The following is a 24,016-nucleotide window of genomic DNA, read 5'->3' as shown; positions in this document are numbered from 1 at the left end:
TGAAACGTTTTTTATAAAACTCCACCATTTTGTTAAATTTCAATTGTTCTTTAGGACCGAGGTTCATGGTGCGGAAAATTCCTTCTAGTTTAATAAACTTTGTGGTTTTTTGGATTTCATGAACTGTGAAGGTCGCCATAACTACAGCAATGGGGGGACTTGGAAGATTGCGAATAAGTCGCTTAATTTTCAATTTTGTAATCTAAAAATTTGTTCATATATTCATTAAATATTCATGAATATCTCCTCAAAAAATTAAAACATTTCATGCAGTAGTTCTTTTTGAAAAAAATTCTGAAAAATCACCTTTTTTTTAAAGCGGTAACAGTAACGGTGCCGCTTTATATTAGGAATTAACGTTTAGTGGAAGGTTTAAAATAATTAAAAAAAATATATATAATTTACAATAAAGAAACATGCAATTATTAATTAAACATATATAGTGTATTTTCTTTCGTTTGAATTTGCCGCGCTTTCCTAGGAAAATGCATAGAGAGTTCGATAGAAATCGATTAATCAATTGATCAATCAGTGATAGATAGCTAGAGAGATAGATAAATAAAGAGAAATAAATAAAATTATAATAAGAAAATTTAAATAATTAATTTGTAAGATTATTTGGATTAGTGTAAATAGAAAGAAACTGATAATAATCTTTAATTGTCATTTCTCTATTTACAGGTAAATTATATATAATAAAATTCACGGTTGTAAATGGCTAATAAAACCTAACCTCTATTTATAGGAAAACATATTTGATTATTATCATTCCATAAAATCCTTCATATAATTGTCTTATATATATATATATATATAATATTTATAATATAATATACATTTTATGTAATTTAGTATTATGTAATTTAGTAATTTATTATATTATTAAATTAAAAATGATTTAATTTTTTCAAGGTAAGTACAATAGAAATAATTATAGTAGAAATATTTATTTGTTGATAATTATTGAAGACATTTATGAAATGGTATTAAAACGGTATGATATTACCAATGTAAGGAAAGTACTCTTAGCTTACTTGAGTTTAGCGCGTAAATGGTGTCGGTAAGTCAGACTTCCTACTGTACCAACGACAATCGGATAAATTGACACAGCACGTGTCAATGATGATGTAAACCACAAAGTGCACACGTAAAATTAATTAGGAATCTAAGACTAGATTGTAAAAGTGATCAAGAAACAACAGTGTGAATAACAACATTGAATGTTATTTCTTAGTTAATTACAGGTAGGATTAATAATTAGGTTAAGTTATTATACTTTTGGTATAAAATAATAAAATCTTTGTTAATTACAGAGAAACAATTCGTGTGTTAGTCATACTAAAGAAAAACTCTATCCTTCTTAAAATCATCCTATATTAATATAAAATTAATTAACATTTCAAGATTTTCAAACTTTTTCAAATTAAAATGGATAATGCTACGATAAAAACGAACCAATCACTTTTCACGATAGGAAAACCAACATTAAGATCGATGGGTATCGATTAGTATCGATACGTAACGGTAAGCATCGATAGGTTGCGTCGAAGTATGCTCCATCTAGTGATAGAAATGAAAACTTTTCTTACAGAGTTCAAGCATCGTACTATAGTTCATGTGATATACAACAAACTTATAATATATAGAATTATACGAAAGAAAATATTGTGAGTGAGATAATAAATTATATTGTGTTAGAAAATAACCATTTGGTAATGCAGTTTATATTTTTGATAGATCAGTGAATTAATTTCTAAAGATTTCTCTATTGTGTAGAATTTATTATATTACAATATGGCGGACGCCGCCGCACGACAATTGCAATACGAATATAAAGCGGTGAGTCATTTAACCTTTTTTTCCTCAAATATAAAAACATTAAATATGAAATAAACTATTGCACAGTACACCCAATTCTATTTTTACACGAATGATTTTGATTTAACATAATTGATCCAAAATTTTAAGAAGAACATTTTTGGTTAACCTACAGTCACTTCACAATTTCAGATGTAATAAATTTGTATACACATATTCTTTAGAAACGTATCTGTCGTGTAAAACTGTATAGAATTTGGTGTATTATTTATTACGACTGTAGCTTTTCATGAGGTTTATTAATATATTCATTTTATAATAATTTTGTATATGCCATAGTTTGCATATAAGCATATATACAATGTTTTTATATTTGTTCAATTATGTGAATGATTATAAGAATTAATAATTTAATAAAAAAACTCTTATGTGTACTTTTAGAATTCCAATTTAGTTTTACAAGCTGACGTTCGGCTAATAGAAAGACGTAGCAGAGATGAAGCTACCGGTGAAGTTATGTCCCTTGTTGGGAAGCTGGATGGTACACGGATGGGTGACAGAGCACAACGAACAAGACCGGGAAAAGCTGAAGAAAGGAAAGCAAAGTATGAAAATATTTTATGTTTCATTTAAATTATTAATTATAGTTATATCCATATAATAATATATATATATAATTTGATATTTTGCAGACGTCAGAAGCGAGATGAAGCACAGTATGATTTTGCACGCATGAGAGGTGCCACTTTACTTTCAGAAGGAGTAGATGAAATGGTTGGTATCGTTTATCGACCTAAAACTCAAGAAACACGTCAAACTTATGAAGTATTGCTCAGTTTTATTCAAGAAGCTTTGGGCGATCAACCACGCGATATTTTATGTGGTGCTGCGGATGAGGTTTTGGCAGTATTGAAAAATGACAGATTGAAAGAAAGAGAAAAGAAGAAGGAAACAGAATTGTTACTTGGTTCATTGGCTGAAGAAAGATTTGCATTATTGGTTAATCTTGGTAAAAAGATAACAGATTTTGGTAATGATGAAAAAAGTACCACAAATGAAGAAAACATTGATGAAACATATGGGATTAATGTACAATTCGAAGAGAGCAGTGAAGAAGACGATGAAGATGTTTATGGAGAGGTTAGGGAGAATGATGATGAAGGTGATGAAGGAGAAGAAGCTAATGACGATAGAGCCATTCATGCTGAGAATGTAAGAAGAAAAATATTATTATTATTATTATTATTATTATTATTATTAAGAGCACGAGTATGACTCGTGATATTCATATCTAACCTAAAATCTTCATCACGAGTCGGATTTGTGAAAATAGTACAAAGGGTTAATTTACTTCCTCTTCATTTGATTATATCCACTAAATGATATTATAATTAAATATTTAAATATATATATATATATATATATATATATATATTATATTTAATTAGAAATTTCAATTAATATATATTTCTTTTTTTTAGTTAGGTGGAGCAGAAGAGATGAAAAAGGAAAAACCATTACATCCTCTTGATATAGATGCATATTGGTTACAAAGAAGATTAAGTAGAATATATGATGATGCTATGGTTTCTCAAGCAAGAGCAGCAGAAGTATTAACAGTTTTGAAGGATGCTAGCGACGATCGTGATTGTGAAAATCAACTAGTTTTACTTTTGGGTTATGACTGTTTTGACTTTATAAAACAGTTAAAGAAATATAGACACACAAGTATGCTAATATATATTCATCTATATAAGGTCGAGTCATAAATAACTTCTTTTATTTATGAGACAAAGAATGGCATTTTTGCCACTGATAAAAGCAGAACACTTTTCATGCAGTTTTTTTTTGCACTCTTTGCATCTGTTGGACGCATCTATTGAATTTTGCTCCAAAATTACCTTTAAAAGGTTCGTCAAAGTCAGAAAGACGACCTTGCACTCAGTTCGTCTTTTAAGCTCGTATCTTCACAACATAATTTTACAAACCAATTTCGGACTGCCATATCATTTATCAGTCCTGCACCGTATACGCTGCATATTTTTTCAGTTGCCACCTTAATGCCATTGCCATGTTTAAATTCCTAAAGCATTACATGTCCAATATGCACTTTTTACTATCCATTTAAGAGGTTAAGAAAAACGGTTAAATGTAACATTGATTACATCAAAAAGTTGACAGAAGATTAACTGAATCCTCATCTATATAGTGATATCGAAAATCCGTTTGTTTCGGTGACTTATAGTAGGTAAATACGAAAAATAGATTCTACATAGCCGCATAGGAAGTTATTTATGACTCGACATAATATATTTAATTTTGTTAATAAGACTTTTTTCTAATTGTTTTTGTTTTTTTTTCAATTTAGTTGCCTACTGCACGATGTTAGCAGCTTCACAATCTGAATCAGAAAGGCAAAAAATACGTAATAAGATGAATGACGAGCCAGTACTTGCAAAAATCTTAAAACAATTAGATACAGGAAAAGGTGATGACGATGCGGATGAAACAATGGAAGCCAGAGCACAGCGTAAAAGAAGAGAAGAAAATGAAGACACTGGAGGTCCTGGAGGTCAAGTTCAAGGAACCAGAAATTTAATAGACTTGGAAGATTTAATATTTGCACAAGGAAGTCATTTTATGGCAAACAAGCGTTGTCAACTGCCTGATGGAAGTTTTAGGAAACAAAGAAAAGGGTATGGCTAAAGTGATAGATAGATTATCAATCAATCAATTCCTATTTACATGAAATAATTAATAATTAATTAAAGTTCAATGACTCTCTCTTTCTCTTTATATATTATAATTTATATCTTTGTCTTTATATATTTTCAGATATGAAGAAGTTCATGTACCTGCTTTAAAACCCAAACCATTTGGCGATAATGAAAAACTTTTGCCGATCGAAGATTTACCAAAATACGTTCAACCTGCTTTTGAGGGTTTTAAGACATTGAACAGAATTCAAAGTCGTTTATATCAAAGTGCATTGGAAAGTGACGAAAATTTATTATTATGTGCACCTACTGGTGCTGGTAAGACAAACGTTGCTCTACTTTGTATGATGCGTGAAATTGGCAAACACATTAATGCAGACGGCACGATAAATGCGGACGAATTTAAAATAATTTATGTTGCACCAATGCGTTCTCTCGTACAAGAAATGGTTGGTAATTTTGGAAAAAGATTGTCAACTTACAATTTAACTGTTTCGGAATTGACCGGAGATCATCAACTGACTAGAGAACAAATAGCTGCGACCCAAGTAATTGTTTGTACACCAGAAAAGTGGGACATCATAACACGTAAAGGTGGTGAAAAGACATTCACTTCATTAGTAAGATTAATTATAATTGATGAAATTCATTTGTTGCACGACGAAAGAGGTCCAGTTTTAGAAGCCTTGGTTGCAAGAACGATCAGGAATATTGAAACCACTCAAGAAGATGTTAGACTTGTAGGTTTATCAGCTACATTACCCAACTATCAAGATGTTGCCACATTTTTACGTATTAAAATGGAAACTGGTCTTTTCTATTTTGACAACAGTTTTAGGCCTGTTGCACTAGAACAACAATATATTGGTGTGACAGAAAAAAAAGCATTGAAACGATTTCAAGTTATGAATGAAATAGTTTATGAAAAAACAATGGAACATGCTGGTAGGAATCAAGTATTAATTTTCGTGCATTCTCGTAAAGAGACTGGGAAAACTGCACGTGCAATCAGGGACATGTGTTTAGAAAAAGATACCCTAGGTCAATTTCTTCGAGAAGGTTCTGCATCTATGGAAGTATTGAGAAGTGAAGCGGAACAAGTAAAGAATCAAGAGCTTAAAGATTTATTACCTTATGGATTTGCTATCCATCATGCTGGTATGACAAGGGTAGATCGTACTTTAGTTGAAGATCTTTTTGCTGATAGGCACATACAAGTCCTTGTTTCGACTGCTACTTTAGCTTGGGGTGTTAACTTACCAGCTCATACAGTTATAATCAAAGGTACACAAGTATATAATCCAGAAAAAGGCAGGTGGGTTGAATTAGGTGCCTTAGATGTTTTGCAAATGTTAGGTCGAGCTGGTCGTCCACAATATGACACTAAAGGTGAAGGAATTTTAATTACTAACCATAGCGAACTTCAATATTATTTATCTCTTCTGAACCAGCAATTACCAATAGAGTCGCAATTGATTAGCAAGCTACCAGATATGTTAAATGCAGAAATAGTTTTAGGTACCATTCAAAACATTAGAGATGCCGTCACTTGGCTTGGTTATACATATTTATATGTCAGAATGCCACGTTGTCCTAATCTTTATGGAATAGGTCATGACAAATTAAGAGAAGATCCTTTGTTAGAATTACATAGAGCAGACTTGATTCATTCTGCTGCAGTTGCATTAGACAGAAGTGGTTTAATAAAGTACGATCGTAAATCTGGAAATTTCCAAGCAACCGAGTTAGGTAGAATAGCTTCACATTATTATTGCACTCATGAAACAATGTCGACGTACAATCAACTTCTCAAACGAACATTAAGTGAGATCGAATTGTTCCGAGTATTCTCCTTGTCCAGCGAATTCAAAAATATTAATGTCAGAGAGGAAGAGAAATTAGAATTACAAAAGTTGATGGAACGAGTACCTATACCAGTTAAAGAGAGTATAGAAGAACCTAGTGCTAAAGTGAATGTATTGTTACAAGCATACATCTCACAATTAAAATTGGAAGGATTTGCTCTGATGTCCGATATGATGTTAGTTACGCAATCGGCAACACGATTAATGAGAGCTATATTTGAAATTGTCTTGTTCCGCGGATGGGCTCAATTAGCAGATAAATGTTTATCCTTGTGTAAAATGATAGACCGTAGAATGTGGCAATCCATGTCGCTTTTAAGACAATTCCGAAAGATGCCGGAGGAAATAGTGAAAAAAATAGAGAAGAAAAACATGCCATGGGAAAGATTGTACGATCTTGGACCTAACGAAATCGGTGAAATGATACGATCACCTAAATTAGGAAAAACTATTTATAAATATGTCCATCAGTTTCCAAAATTGGAATTATCGACGCATATCCAACCGATCACGCGTTCCACGTTGCGTGTCGAATTAACAATTACGCCTGATTTTCAATGGGACGAGAAAGTGCACGGTGCTTCTGAAGCATTTTGGATTCTAGTGGAAGACGTAGATTCCGAGGTCATACTTCATCACGAGTATTTCCTTTTAAAAGCGAAATACGCGACAGACGAGCATTTGATCAAATTCTTTGTACCAGTTTTTGAACCATTACCACCGCAATATTTCTTACGTGTTGTATCGGACAGATGGATTGGAGTTGAGACTCAGTTACCCGTCAGTTTTAGACATCTTATATTACCAGAAAAGAATCTACCACCAACAGAATTATTAGATCTTCAACCTTTACCAATAACCGCTTTGAGGAACGCTAAATTTGAAAATTTATATGCTAATAAATTTCCTCAATTTAATCCAATCCAAACACAAGTATTCAACGCGGTATACAATTCTGATGATAACGTCTTTGTTGGGGCACCAACTGGATCTGGAAAGACTACTATTGCTGAGTTTGCAGTACTTCGTTTGTTGACGCAAAATCCAGAAGGTAGATGCGTCTACATGGTCAGCAAGGAAGCATTGGCTGAGCTAGTTTATGCCGATTGGCTGGTAAAGTTTGGTCAACAATTGGGTAGGAAAGTAGTTTTATTAACTGGAGAAACTGGAACAGATCTTAAATTACTTGCTAAAGGACAAATAGTCATAACGACTGCTGACAAATGGGATGTGCTATCTCGAAGATGGAAGCAACGTAAGAATGTACAGAATATCCAATTATTCATTGTGGATGAATTGCAATTAATTGGTGGTGAAGAAGGTCCCGTATTAGAAGTGGCTTGCTCCAGAGCGAGATATATTTCTTCTCAGTTGGATAAACCAACTAGGATAGTAGCTTTGTCAGCGTCATTGGCCGATGCTAAGGATGCAGCACAATGGTTGGGTGCACCAGCTGCTGCAACTTTTAACTTTCATCCTTCTGTTAGACCAGTACCATTGGAATTACACGTTCAAGGCATTAACATTACTCATAATGCATCCAGACTGGCTGCTATGGCTAAACCAGTGTATAATGCGATACTTAGGCATGCTTCTCACAAACCTGTTATTGTCTTTGTGCCGACTCGTCGACAAGCCAGATTAACAGCTATCGATTTATTAACATTTACAGCAGCAGAAGGTGCACCATCAAGATTTTTCCATGCTGAAGAAGCTGACATCAAACCTTTCTTAGATAGAATGACAGATAAAACATTGAAAGAGACTTTATCTCAAGGTATAGCTTATTTGCATGAAGGACTTTCTGCAGATGATCGGCGTTTAGTTGAACAATTGTTTGACAGTGATGCCATTCAAGTAGCAGTGGCAACCAGAGACTTGTGTTGGAGTTTATCCATCAGTTCACATCTGGTAGTAGTAATGGACACTCAATGTTACAATGGTAAAACTCATGCGTACGAGGATTACCCAATAACAGATGTTTTACAAATGGTAGCACGAGCTAATCGACCATTAGAAGACGACGATGCCAAGTGCGTACTTCTTTGTCAAAGTTCTAAAAAGGATTTCTTTAAAAAGTTCTTAAACGAGCCACTACCAGTAGAGAGTCATTTGGATCACAGATTACACGATCATTTTAACGCTGAAATTGTTACAAAAACGATAGAAAACAAGCAGGATGCAGTTGATTATCTTACATGGACATTCCTGTACAGAAGACTCACTCAAAATCCAAATTATTATGGATTGCAAGGAATCACGCATAGACACTTGTCAGATCATCTATCCGAATTGGTTGAAACAACATTGAATGATCTTGAACAAGCCAAATGTGTAGCAGTCGAGGATGAAATGGACACCTTACCATTGAATCTTGGAATGATCGCTGCTTATTATTACATCAATTATGCCACCATTGAATTGTTCAGTTTATCTTTGAACAACAAAACGAAGATTCGTGGTCTATTGGAGATTATATCGGCAGCTGCGGAATACGAAACTGTTCCAGTAAGACAACGTGAAGAGAATTTATTGAGAAGTTTAGCTGCACGACTTCCTCATGCGCCTCAAGCAACTAGAATGGCTGATCCTCATGTAAAAGCTCAATTACTTTTACAAGCTCATCTCTCTAGAATACAATTAGGGCCGGAATTACAAAAAGACACAGAATTAGTTTTAAGCAAAGCAGTCAGATTGATACAAGCCTGTGTCGATGTTCTTAGTTCTTCAGGTTGGTTGACACCTGCCGTTGCTGCTATGGAATTGGCACAGATGGTAACGCAAGCTATGTGGTCAAAAGATTCATATCTCAAACAATTGCCACACTTTACCTCAGAAACGATCAAACGATGCACAGAAAAGAAGGTTGAGACTGTCTTTGACGTTATAGAACTTGAATTTGATGATAGAAATAGACTTTTACAATTGACAGATGCGCAAATGGCGGACGTTGCTAAATTTTGTAATCGTTATCCCAACATTGAAATGTCTTACGAGGTTCAGGACAAAGATAAATTGCACAGTGGTGGTACTGTAAATGTTATTGTACAGCTTGAAAGAGAAGATGAAGTAACTGGTCCAGTAGTAGCACCATTCTTCCCACAAAAACGTGAAGAAGGTTGGTGGGTTGTTATTGGGGATCCTAAAACGAATTCTTTACTATCCATCAAGAGATTAACTTTACAACAAAAGGCTAAAGTAAGGTTAGATTTTGTTGCCCCGACACCAGGACAGCATTCATATACTTTATATTTTATGAGCGATGCTTATCTTGGGTGTGATCAAGAGTACAAATTTACAATTAACGTTGGTGAATACGAATCAGATGCAAGTTCTGGTTCTGAATCAGAATAAACAAATATTATTGCTGAATTTCTTCATCGATTGCTATTGGAAGTCAAGGTATCATCACATTTACGTGTCTTATTATAACTCTAATTATTTATGTTGAGACTAATCCAATTCAATCGATAGGGCCAATTATATCAGCACTTGATTATAATATCTTTCTAATATAGGTTAAATAACATTTTTTCTATATGTATAATAGATTCTGCGATTTTATTAGGATTCCATCATACCATCCGGACAAAGGATGTACTGCGAGACTCACAAATGTAACATTTGGAAGAAACGTTAAATATATATAAGAAGAAAAGCGTACGTTATTCAATCACACATCCATCATTATTAACAACCCCAGAAATGTATATAGATATACGCACATATACATATTATATATATATATATATCTCTTCTCATTAGTATGATGTGTGTATGTCTCTCTCTCTCTCTTTCTCTTTCTCTCTCTCTCCCTCACTCTGTGTATACGTGAATGTTTATTGTGTGTGTATGGCACATAATACTGATAATTATTTGCATATAAGCGAAGTCTATTAATCGGTCAGTTTTTAACGGTCAGAGAAATTTGTATAAAAGTAAATTTCAAAGATTACAGTTTTATTGGAGAATTTATTTTTGTCCTTTCTTTTTCTTTTTCTTTTTTTTTTTTTTCTATTTATGTTTGACGGTTGTGTTGTTAAGGCTTTGATAGGAACACGTATTATGAAACTAAAGGCAGATCTTATACAGAGCTTTTTGTGTTTTACTGTAAAAATGTGATGATTTTTTATATAACAAATAGAAAAATATTCATGCTGTAACAAACCAAATGATAACATTTTTTTCTCTCTCTCTGAAAATGTATAAAATTTGTAAATTGGTAAAATAAAAAAATTATTCTTGAATATATCCAATTAAATTAATGAAAAATAAAAAGCTCCTTGTGTGAGATCTTTCCTTTAGTTTTAACGTTACGATTTTGTTGTAACTTAATTAATACTTATCCTGAACACCTGGCGAGACGCGATTAATCGAAATCTACGCTTCTAAGAAAGAGAGAATTAATAAAAGCTTATTAATTACATATTTCAATTTACAATGTAACAATGGAAAACAATAACAAAAAAATGGTATGAGTTTGATTATACTCGACGACTACTTTATGCATATCCTTCGATGCAACGACAATAATCAATGTTGCAGTATGTTTTCTGTTCTTTTTTTAATTTTATCTTAAAACACTATCGGTGGGAACATCGTGAATTTGATTCACGCTTGTAGCGGACGAAAATGAGCGAAATATGAAAGCAGTGCACTTTTTAGAAAACATGTCATATCTTCACATTTAATAGTAGGATTTTAATGAAATTTGAAAAAAAAGGTATCAAATAGTATTTCAAAGATGTAGAAAACTTAAAATCAATGCTATCAAAATCAATCAACTGTATTTATGCTACTTTGTAAGCACGAAACTTGCAGTGTCAAAATAGCACATTTCATCAAATTATTAGTTTGTTTTTTTTTTAAATTAATAAATTTACTACTAAACATTGGTCAGGGTTTACAAAAAAAAAAAAAACAACCAAAAACATCATTCCTGCTGAAAAATTAGTGACAATGAAAAAAAAAGAAACAAGCATTAATAAGTGTTTTACTGAAACTCAGCTTACGTTCTGCATAAAACGTATTAATACGCGACCCGCCGACCAGCACCAGTCTGTGGAATGAGTAGAAATATCCGACCCGCCGATAGTGTGTTTTAACAACGATAAACAAAAAAATATTTAAAAAGAAATCGAATAAGAAATATGGTAAATACATACCACACGTATGTACACACATATATTCATATAAACTGTCGACGTTAAGTATCGTTGAAAAAGAAACAAAGAAAACAAAAACTATGATAAATCGTGATGTCGCATTTTAGTCTCATTAACACTAGATTTACGGGCATTACCTGTATATACCTTTTTTTTTTTTTTTTTTTTTTTTATTGAAATCCGTCTTTTTGACGGATATGTTAAAATGCAATTTTTTTGTTTGTTTGAAATTATTTATTAAAAAGCTTATAGATTTTCATTGACTGTTGTCTTCAATACATTTTTTTACATGTAAACTCAATCTTATAATCTTTCACTTTGATCTACTTGTTTTTATAAAATAATATAAGAGATGCTTCATCTTCAAAAATCATTTCTTTTACAGGCAAAGTACTCAGCAGTGAACTGTAAGTATTTGTGATATGAGAAGATTTGATCTAACTGTAAACAACAAGTTCAAACTTGTTTGCTCATGTATTTACTGTAAAATAGTCGTCATTTGTTTAGTGTTGTTTTTTCTTATTCATTGTTATTTCATTTTGATTATTTCCAGATGTTGTATATCTGTATAACTTAATCCATCAAATGGACAGATTTTTGTAAAAAGATGTATACCACATCTGTAAATAATAAAATAAAGGTGTTCCAGAGAAAATGACTAGAAATGTATATTCGTTGTATTATATAATTCAAAACAAATATGTAATATTTAAAGAATAATGTTTACACGTTCAGAATTTATAAACATTCAATCGAAAACCCGTCATTTTTACGGTTTCCGTAAATCTAGTGTTAATATAATTACTATGTGGTTCTAGGTGCGTGCACTTAGGTTAGTGAAATTAGCGAATCCGTTATTTTTCTACATCGTTCATCCGATCAAGCAAATTGTTGTTCGGATTAAATGCTTATTCAACATTTGTCCTCTTATTGTTAGCTTTATTTTATTTCAGTTGTTTTTTATCTATTTTATTATGCGATATATTTTTTTGGACGAGAGGGGACGGATGTCTCTCAACCTTGCGCGCCTATCTCTGTGAAATACAGATTGTTATTTATGTATGTTTATAATATACAGGATGATTCACCAGCTCTTACCACTTAAATAGCATCAAAAGTATGATAGTAGAATCCAGAAAAGTGGATAAAGAAAAAGTTGCATGAAAAATTCGGGACTACAATATGATCTTAGTATTTTTTTTGCTAGGTTAAGTCATTTTCGAGATTTATTGGTCAACATTGTTTATTTAAATATCATGTTATATTTTAATACTCATTTTCTGATAGTGGCTGTCAAGACAAATCCAATGATGTGCAACATTAATCTTTTTAAATCTGTCGGGCGCTGTATCAGCGCCTCTCGACTTGCCACTTAAATCTGCTTGGCGCTAATTCGGCACCGCTCGAGTGCAAAGGGTTAATACTTATTTTTGAATAGCAACTGGCAAGACGAATCAAATGATGTGTAACATTAAATACAACCTGACAATGACCAATAGAAACTATTCGGAAAATCTCTGTTCCTTCCATTGTCGGAAAAAAAGGCTGACGCAACCATGACGCGACCACGACGTGACTATGACGTAGAGAACTGTATTGTGGTCGGCCTGTTCGCCAGTTTTGACCATCGTTGACCTTTAAGTGGCAACTCGAGCGGTGCTAATACGGCGTCCGGCCGATTTAAGTGGCAACTCGAGCGGCGCTGATACGGCGCCCTGCTGATTTGAAGCCTTTTGTTTACTCTATCTGCTTATTACAATTTGTGATAAAATATTTCTTTTAAGATATACTTAAAGATAATACTTAAAGGGATTGTAAGGTTTGTTCTGATCATAATACATCTGGAGGTAGACCGGAAGTAACGTATTATTGTAATACGTGTCCTGATAAACCTAAGATGCATCTTGAATATTGTTTTACGAAATATCAAACAAAAACTAATTACAGAGTATAATATTTCTCAAATTTTCTTGTTGTTGATATAAAAATAAATAAATTGGTGAAATTTGATTATCTGTATATGTTTGTTTGTTTATAAATGATTTTAAAGTACATGTCAAATGTTTCCATAATTTGGCCAAAATCTTTGTCGAGTTGTTGGTCAGTGCAAGTGAAAAAAGCCTCGAGTGCAAAGGGTTAAAATATAACATTGTATTTAAAAAAACAAGGTTGACCTATAAATCTTGAAAATGACCTAACCTAGCAAAAAAATACTAATTTCATATTGTAGTCCTGAATTTTTCATGCAACTTCTATCCTTTATCTATTTTTACTACTATCACACTTTCAGAGCTATTTAGGTGGGTTAAGAACTAATGAATCACCCTGTATATCGTGTATTTTAAATTCAGATTAAGAAAAAAGATCAAAATACCCCAAAAAAAAAGAAAGAATTTGAAGAGAACAATAATACGAATAGAAATAATACGTCGATGCCGATTAGTCCGTGGTCGGTAAGCGCCATGGGTGCTTGATAAGCCGATTATCATCGATCGATCGATTAGGATTATTCGACACTATCGACAATAGCTGTATCATCGATGTTGTGAAGCCAATTGAAGATCATCATGTTCCTCTCGTATTTGGATAATTGATTACCACGTTCCCTTTCTACATCTCTGACAGTCAACGCATGATTCTGTTCCTTTCGACCGATTATTGATGTACCAGGTAGTGCTGAATTACTACCAGGTACGAGCAATGTCGTACCTGGTGTACTTTGTGCTGCACTTGCCGCTGCCTCCAATTGATCCAAGTTGAATTCACTTTGGGATAGTCGTTCGAGAGCTCGGTAGGTTGTCAACAATCTGTTGGGAACAGTAAACACAAGTACACACATTTATACAAATTACAAAAATAGTAAACTTTAACACGTTGAATGACATATCAATTTTACAAGGATTGTCCGTGTCACCATGATGTGGAATATATTTCTATTGATCTAGGATCAGCGGTCACCGGTGGCCCCCCATTGCTTCACTACCAAGTTGAGTGCCGGCCGGTGACCCCCGTGGCATTCAACGTGTTAATAAATTCATAAAAATATTCATTTACCTTCGGCGTATATAATTTTGTCGAACCTTCTTATTGACGGACCTTATAAGATCAGCACCTGTAAAAGGTATTGGTGGAGGTGGTGGAGCCGGTGGTGGTTGTGGTGCGGATGAATGAGAACTCGACGATTGTTGTGCTTGTTGTTCTTGTGCTGCAGTACCACCGTGAGGACTTGGAAGTTGAGATGTACTTGCGACAGGTTCACCAACAGCTACCCACGTACTGCATGATCTCGAAGCATGATCGAGCCTCGCGTGTTCCAAAAGTAAATTGTTTCTTTGAGTATCGAGTGCTAAAGCTGAGACTGCTGAACGTAGTCCAGCCGCTGGTACAAAAGCGTCTGGACTTGGTAATTGGGAGACGTCACTTGTACTGAAACTTTTACGAAGACCCAGTGCCGAGGAAAGAACACCGCAACTGCGTATCAGATCATTCTCTTCCTCGAACCAGAGGATTTCTGGAATATCCGCTGGTCTGGACAGGTTACATACAAACATATTATCAAAAACAAGCCCATTAGCCCATTGTTTTTATTTTGGGGCGTACTAGGGTCAATTGATGTTCACCCACCTGTTATCCTGAATCTGACGATCGGGTTTCGGCGAGGGTCCCCGTCCAGCTAACTGCACATCGCTGTACGATTTGAAGGTAACCAACCTGTTAGCACCTTTTAATTCGCTTGCTATCGAAGATACACTGAAAAGGGAGATATCTGTGGTAACACTTTCGTGGCTTGGCGAACGTAACATTCGCGATGTCACTTGAAGTGTAGGACAATGTACGGTGATCAGGCTGTTGCAACCTTGCGTGTAAATGTTTGGTACAGGTGATGCTGGTTTCGTCTCACTTTCCGACATTTTTCTGTTTTTTCTTTTTCTTTCTTTGCTTCCTTTTTTATTCCTTTTTCACTTTCTTGTTTATTTTTTTTTTCTTCTCCTTGAATGTTTTCTTTTTTAACCGTTTGAATTTCTTTCGTAAATTATGCAGGTTGTTGTCAAGTTGGACGCGTTTGCAACGATGATCATCGTTTCTGGACCAAGTCGAGCCGAATAAACTGTCCTTTCAAGATTCACTCGACTACGTCGTCTATTTTAATAACATGACACTCTCTGGTGTTCGTAATAAAGAAGAAGCTTACTAACGTCCATCAAAGAAGCGAAGAAAAAACGAGCTCTTTCCCACTCGAAGCAACAACACTTTACTAAACACCTCTCCCAACGTTTATCCGTGACCTTGGGCTTACTCACTACTCCTCCGCTCGAGTCTCGATCGTTCCACTTATCTTAGTCGTGTTAATTTATCGCTCGTGTGTATTCCTCGATGAATCTAATCGAATCCACAAAACGAAAATTTTCTATTTTAATCTTTTCTATTAAAAAAAATACGTTCGTTTATTCTGTTTTTTTTTTTTTAACAAATTACCCGACAATGGCCTTTTTTTAGGATGGATTTTCAAATTGTTTTTATTTTTTAATTACTGTAACTTTAAAATGAAATATATTTGTTAAAATTATGGGATTGTACCTTGTGTTTCATGAAAATATTAACAATTTTAATTATTTTACTTTAAATGAATAAAATAATTTTTATTTGAATCAATGATTATTTTATTTGAATATTTTAATTATTGTATTATTTTAATATTTTTTATTTAATTAATTTAATATTTAAAATATATTATTTTATTTAAAATCAATAATATATAAAATTTTAAATCAATGATATAAAATAATTTTTAAAATTTAAATTAAAAAAAAAAACAATGGTCGGAAAAATAAATTAATTTAATTTAAATATTAATTTAATAATTATTATAAATAAAAATTAATATTTAATATTTTATTATGTTTATTTAATATATTATTTTATTTAAAATCAATAATATAAATTTTAAATCAATGATATAAAATAATTTTTAAAATTTAAATTAAAAAAAAAACAATGGTCGGAAAAATAAATTAATTTAATTTAAATATTAATTTAATAATTATTAAAAAATAAAAATTAATATTTAATATTAAATATTAATATTAATTAATAATTAAATATTAAAATTAATATTTAATATTCTTAAAAAGAAACAATTGTTGCAAAAATAGTTCTATTGGCTATTGGTAATATCATTATACAGTTAATTTAATTTTTTTATTTGCATTTTCGTATTGTGGCGGGTAATGGGTTAACTTTTTTTTTTTTTAATGAAACTATTTAAGCGAGTAGAATTTAAATTAGGGAATACAGGAAAACACGATAGAGTTAATTCAAGAATGTATATATATATATATATATATATATATATATCATATAATTATTAATGTATTAAAATAAATAATACTTAATTAAATAATTTATTAAAATAAATAATATTTTAATATTTTTTCTTTAATTAATTTATTTTAATAAAAATACTAAAATAAAATAATCATTGATTTAATAAATAATTAATATAATAATAATAATAAATATAATTAAATAATATAATTTTAATATAATTAAATAATATAATTAAATTAATAATAAAATAAATAATATCATAAATAATAAATAATATTTAATAAATAATCATTGATTTTTATAATGTTTATACAAATATATATATATATATATATATATATGTGATTATGATATGTAAAATGAAATAAAGGAAGACTATAGTTATTTCTTCAGTTGGTAATCATGAAATAGGACAAAAAACAAAATATACTTTCTCTGTTATCAAAGACACTATTTGTCTTATCAAGGAATAAAAAAAACATTATCTAATCTCGTTGATTCCTTGATCTAATCATAACGATTGTTTGTTAAAAGAAAAACCAAATAAGGATTGCAAAGAAAAACCGATAGAAGAAGAATCATTATCGATCTGCAAACAGACTGAAGAGGTAGTATCGAAATCGTGAAAAGCGTGCAAAAGAAAATGTGTTATTTATTTGTGTAAAAAGAAAAAGACAAGAAAAAGAAGAAAGAAAATAAACGAATTGATTATTATCATTTGACAATTTCATAGATCTTGGCTAGCTAAAAGGATAATGAAGACAATGTTGGATAGAAAAATATTTCAATATCAAGGGCACCACTGGTGTGACCACTTGAAAAAAAGGTGATTTTTCAGAATTTTTTTCAAAGAAAACTACTGCATGAAATGTTTTAATTTTTTGAGGAGATATTCATGAATATTTAATGAATATATGACCAAATTTTTAGATTACAAAATTGAAAATTAAGCGACTTATTCGCAATCTTCCAAGTCCCCCCATTGCTGTAGTTATGGCGACCTTTACAGTTCATGAAATCCAAAAAACCACAAAGTTTATTAAACTAGAAGGAATTTTCCGCACCATGAACCTCGGTCCGAAAGAACAATTGAAATTTAACAAAATGGCGGAGTTTTATAAAAGAAGGTTTCAAATTTCGCGCGAAAATTTGATGACTTTTGGGCCCTGCCGAAATTACATTTTTTATTCGATCGAAAAACTGGAGGTTTCATGGTATGCAGAAATGTATATAAAAGAAACTGCAACAAGAATCAAATCGATCGAATGATTTGTCTTCGAGTTTTAACTGCAGCAAATTTGGAAAATGTATTAGGAGGACCGAAAAGTAATGTCGTAACTACGTACGTCAAATTTTGATATTAATATTTCAATCAAAAAACCGATTGATGATTTTTATCGTTACGATATTAAAAATTTGCATATCAGATAGAAAAAGGTTGTTGATAACGTGATTAATTAATTTAATATAAATAATTGAATTATTGATTAATAATAAAAAGTTGTTTGACAAATTTATTCGTTCGAATTTTGAGGTTAAAAAGTAACATTACTTTCTGGTCCACCTAATAGTTTCGAATAAAACGCGTTTAAAGTTTAAGTTGCTGATTTGATCGTTATAAATGAAAAAATATTAGATGACTGTAACTCAAAAACTATTTGAAATATGCACTTGAAATTTGAGTATGTTATTTTTAAAGGTATAAACCAGTGATTCCCAAAGTGGGGGTCACCGCCCCCTGGTGAGTGCTGCAAAAATATCATTACATATATATTTCCTATTAATTGCTATTAAAAATTAACTTCCAGGGAGCGCTAAGTAATAATTTTTTTTTGAAATGGGGCAGTAGGACAAGAAAGTTTTGGAATCACTGGTACAGAGTATCGAAATATGTGAAAAAAAATTCGATTTTTTTCAAAATTTCACACTAATGGTGTCCCTTAATCGTTGACCACCATGCTAGTTTTCAAGAAAATCTCGGTCAAACCCACACGAGCTGCTATACTGTGTCAGTAGTTACTTATTGTAGTAAGACATTACATTTAGAAAGAAATTCTTATCCCATAAAGAGGATAATCTTTTTTGGATGATTATTGAGACTGTATTTGTTTCTTATCTTCTTATAACAAAAGATAAATACGTTTAGAACGAAATGTTTGACTACATGCATTTAGTTGACAATCTTATTTCAAGAACGAAGTTATCTAAGAAAACGTGTGTGATTCGAAAATGAGAATATTTTTTCTTAATCAAATATTTTCCAGCTTCTTCTGGGCATTGCAGTTGTAAATGCTTTCAATCATTTACAAGATTGCAACAAAAGAAAAAAAACATAAATATCAGAAATTGTAGAGAAATATTAGCTCTGAAATGATTAGAACTCTGACAGATAATATAAATCAATTTTCAGATCATTGTAGTCATAATATTGGCATCTAAAAAAAAAAAAAATGCTTTTGGACAAAAAATTAGAAGAGCTTGCAAATGATGTTATTCGAATATAAGACTTCATAGGATCGATCAAAAGCACGAATAAATATAAAAATGACAACAACGTTTTGCTCGGATTGCTCAGAACAACCTCAACTTTGTTTAGACTGTTTCAAAGAATTTCATTGTAAATCATTTTTAATAACAATTCATATTTTTTTTTGTAGAAAACTTTTATAACAATTCAGTAGTCTCATATTTTGTGAAATATCATTCGAAATATTAACTAATATACCTTGTAAGAGCACTAAAAACAAGCGTCAGCCAAATACGTCCGATTGGGCCTGTTCAGAATATTTGCCGTCGGCCATGTATGGCTGACATGGCAGTCAACGTATTAAGGTTAAGTAATCTTCAGATAAAAGCAAAAAAAAAAAAAGATAGAATAGAAGGAAACAGAACTGAAAAGTGTATTTCGATGAAAATATGTTTCATATTTCTTTCATTACTGTAAAGGAAAAGATCTTGCTCAGGGGTTTTCTATTTTTAATAGAATCAATATATTCATTTCTAATCTTCTTTTCTTAGAGTCATTAAATTTTCACGCTACATTTCAAGGTTCACGAACTTTTCCTCAAATCGATACTATTCGATTTGGATCGATGAACCAAGAGTCTAGTTTTCATGGTCGTTGATGCATGAATGATTCAACCGATGATACGGAAGAATACATTTGTATATAAAGAATATAACGAATTAGGTATGGGACTTATTTTGTTCTACAAAAAATAAACGTCGTCATTAATCTATTACTTGTCGCAATACGAAAATGCATAAAAAAAAAAAATTTAATCAATTGTATAATTATATTCATTATTTGTACTAACCGAATAGAATTATTCTTGCAACCATAATTTTGTCTTTTTTTTTTTTATTTAAATATAAACATTATTTTATATATTATCTATTTAAAATGAAATATTATATTAAATAAATATATTAAAATATTAAATTAATTTTTTATTTAATAATTATTATATTAATATTTAAATTTAATTAATTTATTTTTGCTACCATTGTTTTTCTTCTTCTTTTTATTTAAATCTAAAAAATTATTTTATGTCATTGATTTACAATTTATATTATTGATTTAACAAAAATAAAATAATATATTAAATAAATATAATAAAATATTAAATATTAATTTTTATTTATAATAATTATTAAATTAATATTTTAAATAAATTAATTTATTTTTGCAAGTATTGCTTTTTTTTAATTTAAATTTTAAAAATTATTTTATATCATTGATTTAAAAAATAAAATCATATATTAAATAAATATAATAAAATATTAAATATTAATTTTTATTTATAATAATTATTAAATTAATATTTTAATTAAATTAATTTATTTTTGCAAGTATTGTTTTTTTTTTATTTAAATTTTAAACATTATTTTATATCATTGATTTAAAATTTATATTATTGATTTAAAATAAAATAGTATATTAAATAAATATATTAAAATATTAAATTAATTAAATAAATACAAAATAATAAAATAATATAATAATAAAAATAAATAAAAATATTCAAATAATATAATCATTAATTTAAAATAAAAATTATATTATTAAATAATAAATATATTAAAGTATTAAATTAATTAAATAAAAACAAAATATTAAAATAATATAATAATAATAATAATATATTCAAACAATATAAGCATTAATTTAAAATAAAAATTATATTATTAAATAAATATATTAAAGTATTAAATTAATTAAATAAAAACAAAATATTAAAATAATATAATAATAATAATATATTCAAACAATATAAGCATTAATTTAAAATAAAAATTATATTATTCATTTAAAATAAAATATTAAGAATTAAAAATATTTTCATGAAGCATGAAGTACAATTTCACAATTTAAACAAATATATATTTCATTCTGAAGTTACACTTATTAAAAAAAAAAAAAAAAAAAACAATTTAAAAATGCGTCCCATAAAAAGGACCATTGGCGGTTAATGGGTTAAGTGGTTATTGTACTATTTTATCCTACATATGATTTGGCAACTTCTTATGCATCATGCAGTCAAATCTTGGAGATAATTCTCGTACAAGCAATAAACTGGAACGCGTCTCATAGTCGATATTCGAGTATATTTATTTCGATAGTTCTAGAAATATAAAAAAAAAAAATAATCCCTGCAAAAATTCCTGCATAAATATACTGCAGTATCATTTCAAGTGATTATTATTTCAAATATATTTGTTATCATCGTACTCGAGATAAGAATCGAATTCATATCATATCAAATTACAATTATTATTTTATTCAATTATTTTCTAAATTCAAGTACAACTTTTTTTTTACACAGAATATATATATATATATTTATCATAATAAATTGCAAATATTATAAAATAACATAATTTCTATTCAATTTAAAGTTGTCATGTTAATTAGTATTTTCCTTTTCCTTTGTTTCTTTTTCAAATTGATTTCATTTGCTATTTCCAACCGTGCCCTTTTTTATTGTTCTTCGATACTCTTAAAAAAAAAAAAAAAAAAAGAAAGAAAAAGAAAATGATTATGTAAATCTCACGAGGATAATACAGTTAATAGTTTCACGATACAGTCATTGATCGATAACAATTTACTCGTTAATAATTGAACGTAAACAATTATGAAAGCATGCAAAGTGTATTTTGATTGGTCTAACAATAAACTATCGATCCTACTTTCACGTTTCAAGTCTCTGAATATAAATATCCGAATCGAAAAAGGATCAAAATTGTCAAGCTTTCCTTTTTCTTTTCATTTTTTTTTATTTTGCAAGCACTTCTAACAATAATCACACATACAATAATATCACCTATATACACACATTATATACAAACCTATAAACGAAGAAAGAGTATATGACACGATATATATATATCCACCATTCGTAATACAACACACTGTAAATAGACACTAACTCACGGATATTCACCTGACATATACATATACATATATATTTCACTGTATAACATACTTTGAAACGTTCAGAAAATTCGATTGAAGTTTTATTTGTTCAATTAAACAATTCATAATAATATTTAGATAAATTACTAAAAAAACCTAAATATATATATATATACAAATGATTGTTGCTAACTCGAATTATAATATTAGTTGTGTTGAACCTTAGCAGGACGCGCGAACCGGAGGAGATTGTCTCCCTGGGCTTTACACGGTCGACGCTCGGCTTCGAACCTTTCGAGGTGGGGGTTGGGGGTGGGGGGTTGTTGCTTAGTGCACAGGCGTCGATCGATATGAACGCGAACGGAAAAACCACCCTCTCACGATTCGCGCGACTCTCCTTCACCGGCTACTCGTGCCCTAGGTTACTCGACTCACACAACCCCTAGGCACTCCCGAGATACTATGTTGTAGTAGTACCTCTCTTATTTTCTTCCTTTACCATTTTTCCCCACCCCTCATGTCACCCCTCACTCTCTCTCTCTTTCTCTCTCTCTCTCTCTCTCTCTGTCTCTCTGTCTCTGTCCTTCTCTTCAAGCTAGACGAAGAGGGCTAGTTTGTGATACTATTGTTAGAAAATTATTTCAACTCTTTCTCTTCCACTTTTCATATTTTTTTCTTCTAATTTACGCGTAACTAATTTGAAAATACTTCTTTTGTTTTTTTATTTTTTTTTTATTTTTTATTTTTTATTCGATTTGTCACACAAGATAATTTTGCTATTCCTTATTCATATTAATTCTCATCGATATTTTTATTACATTCGATTATTTTCTTCGGTAATATGAGCCGTTTATCTTGAAAGTGGGCTAACTCTATTTATGTTCGAATTGAGATATTAAAGGGTTTGTTTGCGTTTCAATGCAATTAAAAATATACGTACAGGATACTAACGAGTTATACTGTTAAGGATGTTAAATTTACAGTTTCTATTAAAATAGTGCTAATTATTAAATGAACAGTATGCGTTTTCTTAACAAAAATGCAGTCAGACTACCACTTTCAAAATTAACAACCAGATTCATTAGAAAATTTGAAGGAGCTCAAGTCTATTCAACATAATTTAAGATGCTTCAAATTGAAAACAAAAATAATACTCAATTTATTTGACATATCTTTAAAACACTTCAGAAACATAATTTATGCGAATGAAAACATTTTTTAACTTACATCAATTACAAAACAATTTACTTCTCATTTACATTTTGCGTGAGTGAAAGGGATTTGAAGAAACCATGATATTCCAGTGGTATATGTCGTAGTAGGTTCATTATGTCCTTGAATTTTGCTGTTGTAATTTGTCTGATATTTTCATACAGTGGCGTCAATATAATATTGTCGAACTTTTTCGGTTCTACCCAGACGTGCTAATAAATTCAGGATTTTCAAATTTTCATTCTCATTCATCGATGTTTTATAAAAAATTTGATACGGTTTCATTTCTGACAAAACTAATTCAAATATATTTTTAATCAGTTTATCGATTCTCCGTTAGAATTGTGTACTATTTTTAAAAATTGCCTTTTTAAATAATTTTGTTCATACAAAAATCTTCTTGTTTCATTTGATTTACAATAAAGTTATTATCTTTCCGGCACTTTCTGATAATATTATAAAAATCTTTGGAGAACAAACGGTAAAGTTTGTAAA

The 24,016-nt window shown here is 30.5% G+C and overlaps 2 protein-coding genes and 1 long non-coding RNA gene across 6 annotated transcripts; 2 read left to right on the top strand and 1 right to left on the bottom strand.

Moving 5' to 3' along the window:
- The first annotated feature begins 1,569 nt into the window (after window positions 1-1,569).
- l(3)72Ab (U5 small nuclear ribonucleoprotein l(3)72Ab) lies at window positions 1,570-11,331 on the top strand. 4 transcript variants are annotated; one of them, XM_015330522.2, is made up of 7 exons: window positions 1,570-1,667; window positions 1,738-1,839; window positions 2,260-2,423; window positions 2,511-3,030; window positions 3,300-3,546; window positions 4,187-4,514; window positions 4,654-11,331. In XM_015330522.2, the coding sequence occupies exons 2-7, from the start codon at window positions 1,795-1,797 to the stop codon at window positions 9,752-9,754; spliced, it is 6,405 nt and encodes a 2,134-aa protein (XP_015186008.1). In that variant the 5' UTR covers window positions 1,570-1,667; window positions 1,738-1,794; the 3' UTR covers window positions 9,755-11,331. The 4 variants fall into 4 exon arrangements, with proteins under 4 accessions (XP_015186008.1, XP_015186009.1, XP_015186007.1 ...); XM_015330523.2 differs by having other exon boundaries at window positions 1,577-1,839; window positions 4,654-9,802; window positions 9,969-11,331; XM_015330521.2 differs by having other exon boundaries at window positions 1,577-1,839.
- On the bottom strand, window positions 9,943-22,747 carry LOC107071491 (uncharacterized). Its single transcript, XM_015330525.2, has 4 exons — window positions 22,243-22,747; window positions 15,190-15,945; window positions 14,620-15,093; window positions 9,943-14,372 (listed from the first exon to the last, which is right to left on the bottom strand). Exons 2-4 carry the CDS (start codon window positions 15,474-15,476, stop codon window positions 14,072-14,074), a joined length of 1,062 nt encoding a protein of 353 aa, XP_015186011.1. The 5' UTR covers window positions 15,477-15,945; window positions 22,243-22,747; the 3' UTR covers window positions 9,943-14,071.
- Window positions 17,247-20,237, top strand: LOC149032890 (uncharacterized). Its single transcript, XR_016176234.1, has 2 exons — window positions 17,247-17,719; window positions 17,824-20,237. It is a non-coding gene; the product is annotated as an uncharacterized LOC149032890 (long non-coding RNA).
- Window positions 22,748-24,016: the final 1,269 nt, after the last annotated feature.

Source organism: Polistes dominula, unplaced genomic scaffold (assembly GCF_049000335.1).
Source record: "Polistes dominula isolate Pdom_NZ unplaced genomic scaffold, Pdom_raw_medaka contig_26, whole genome shotgun sequence".
Taxonomy (NCBI): Eukaryota; Metazoa; Arthropoda; class Insecta; order Hymenoptera; family Vespidae; genus Polistes; species Polistes dominula.
The sequence above is the reverse complement of the archived record's forward strand: the minus strand, read 5'-3'. Positions and strand labels throughout refer to the sequence as shown.

Coding starts and splice junctions, on each gene's coding strand:
- LOC107071491 (XM_015330525.2), bottom strand. CDS start 15,476: ATGTCGGAAAGTGAGACGAAACCAGCATCACCTGTACCAAACATTTAC. Junction 15,094..15,189: donor CGTCAGATTCAGGATAACAG/GTGGGTGAACAT, acceptor TAACCTGTCCAG/ACCAGCGGATATTCCAGAAA. Junction 14,373..14,619: donor CAAAATTATATACGCCGAAG/GTAAATGAATAT, acceptor TGTTCCCAACAG/ATTGTTGACAACCTACCGAG.